The 1,547-nt window shown below is 47.7% G+C and overlaps 1 protein-coding gene across 16 annotated transcripts in view; it reads right to left on the bottom strand.

Annotated features, from left to right (window-relative positions):
* Positions 1-526: 526 nt before the first annotated feature.
* The window catches only part of caskb (calcium/calmodulin-dependent serine protein kinase b), a 75,929-nt gene continuing 74,908 nt past the window's right edge, over positions 527-1,547 (bottom strand). For 15 of the 16 annotated variants that reach the window (XM_073952433.1, XM_073952436.1, XM_073952434.1 and 12 more), the window contains one exon: positions 527-1,547. This exon is cut by the window's right edge and continues 51 nt beyond it. In XM_073952433.1, coding sequence (XP_073808534.1) covers positions 1,422-1,547 — 126 coding nt within the window. In that variant the 3' untranslated portion in view covers positions 527-1,421. The other variant, NM_001142376.1, reaches the window with a different exon arrangement.

Raw genomic sequence — 1,547 nt, 5'->3', positions numbered from 1 at the left:
TCAGCAAGGCATTTGCGCCCACAGAACTGCCGCTCACTGGATATTTCCTCTTTGTCGGAGCATTCTCTGTAAACCCTAGAGATGGTTGTGCGTGAAAATCCCAGTAGATCAGCAGTTTCTGAAATACTCAGAGCAGCCCGTCTGGCAGCAACAACCATGCCACGGTCAGAGTCTCTTAAATCTCCTTTCTTCCCCATTCTGATGCTCGCTCTGACCTGCAGCAGATCCTCTTGATCATGTCTACATGCTGAAATGCAGTGAGCTGCTGCCCTGTGATTGGCTGAGTAGACATTTGCAGTAACAAGTAGGTGGACAGGTGTACCTAATAAAGTGGCCGGTGAGTATTTCACACACACAACTGGGTTTAAAAGCCTTAGAGAAGCCGTTTTTCATAATAATTCACCTTTAAATCTGATTGCCTGATGGGAATGTTGATCCATATGGATATCGGTGTAATCACACTAATCATCATCATCATTGACACACACACACACACACACACACACACACACACACACACAGGGGCTGATTTCAAAAGCATTTACTTTTTTCGAAACACATGAAAGGAAATAGATAAAAAAACAAAGAAACAAACAAAGAAACAAACGAACACATGTTGAAGAGCGATTGGTCACCGGCAGAGGAGTTTACACCTGAAATGAAGAGTTCACACAGTCTGTTCAGTGCTTTATGCACACACTACTTCATTTCAATCGCAAAATGTACGCACCATTGAAACATTTACACACAATAAGATCCTCTCTGGGTTTCTCTGAGTAACAGTAATACTCTTGAAGACGGCACAGTTTCTCACATCATCCATCCAGGAATGGAGATTCTGCTCCCCGATCTGCACAAGGACCCAGGACAATTTACAAACACGTCACTACACAGAGCATGAGGGTCAGAGTGTGTCCACGGGCCGGTCGGTCTGCGCTGGACACACACACGCACGCACACACTCACTCACACACACACACACACACATCTAGAGGAAGAGGAGCAGCTCCACTGCCCTTGTGCAAACCTACATCTGTAAACAGAGGATGGAGAGAGACGCGCAGCAGCAGATCAGTGCAGACGCTGCTCCTGTCTGTGTGTGTGTGTGCTTTTATACGGCCAGGAGGGCGGGGTCACGGAGCCACACCCACAGGCCTGGACCAATGGGGGCGCTGCTTCTCCACGACTGACTGTGCTCATCATTGCTGGGAGACGCCGTCTCGCACATTTAAAAAGAAAAACCGTAGAAAACGTCCACAACGCTCCGCATCCGCACACGACCAGATCTATCACTTATATATTCATATTTATAGATATTTATATATGTATAGGTATATACAGCACTACGCACTGGTAGTTCCGGGATGCAGTCCATCAGTGTGTGTGTGTGAGTGTGTGCGTGTGTGTGTGTGTGTGTGTGGTTAGTACACCCAGGACACGGGCACCCACTGCGCGGTGCTGCACACCAGCTCCACTGCCTCCTCCAGCAGGCGGATGGTGTCGTCGATCTCGTTATTTATGATCGTCTGGTCAAAGTAATGAGCGTA

Source organism: Danio rerio, chromosome 6 (assembly GCF_049306965.1).
Source record: "Danio rerio strain Tuebingen ecotype United States chromosome 6, GRCz12tu, whole genome shotgun sequence".
Classification (NCBI taxonomy): Eukaryota; Metazoa; Chordata; class Actinopteri; order Cypriniformes; family Danionidae; genus Danio; species Danio rerio.
Note: the sequence above shows the minus strand (reverse complement) of the source record. Positions and strands in the feature narration are given on the sequence as shown.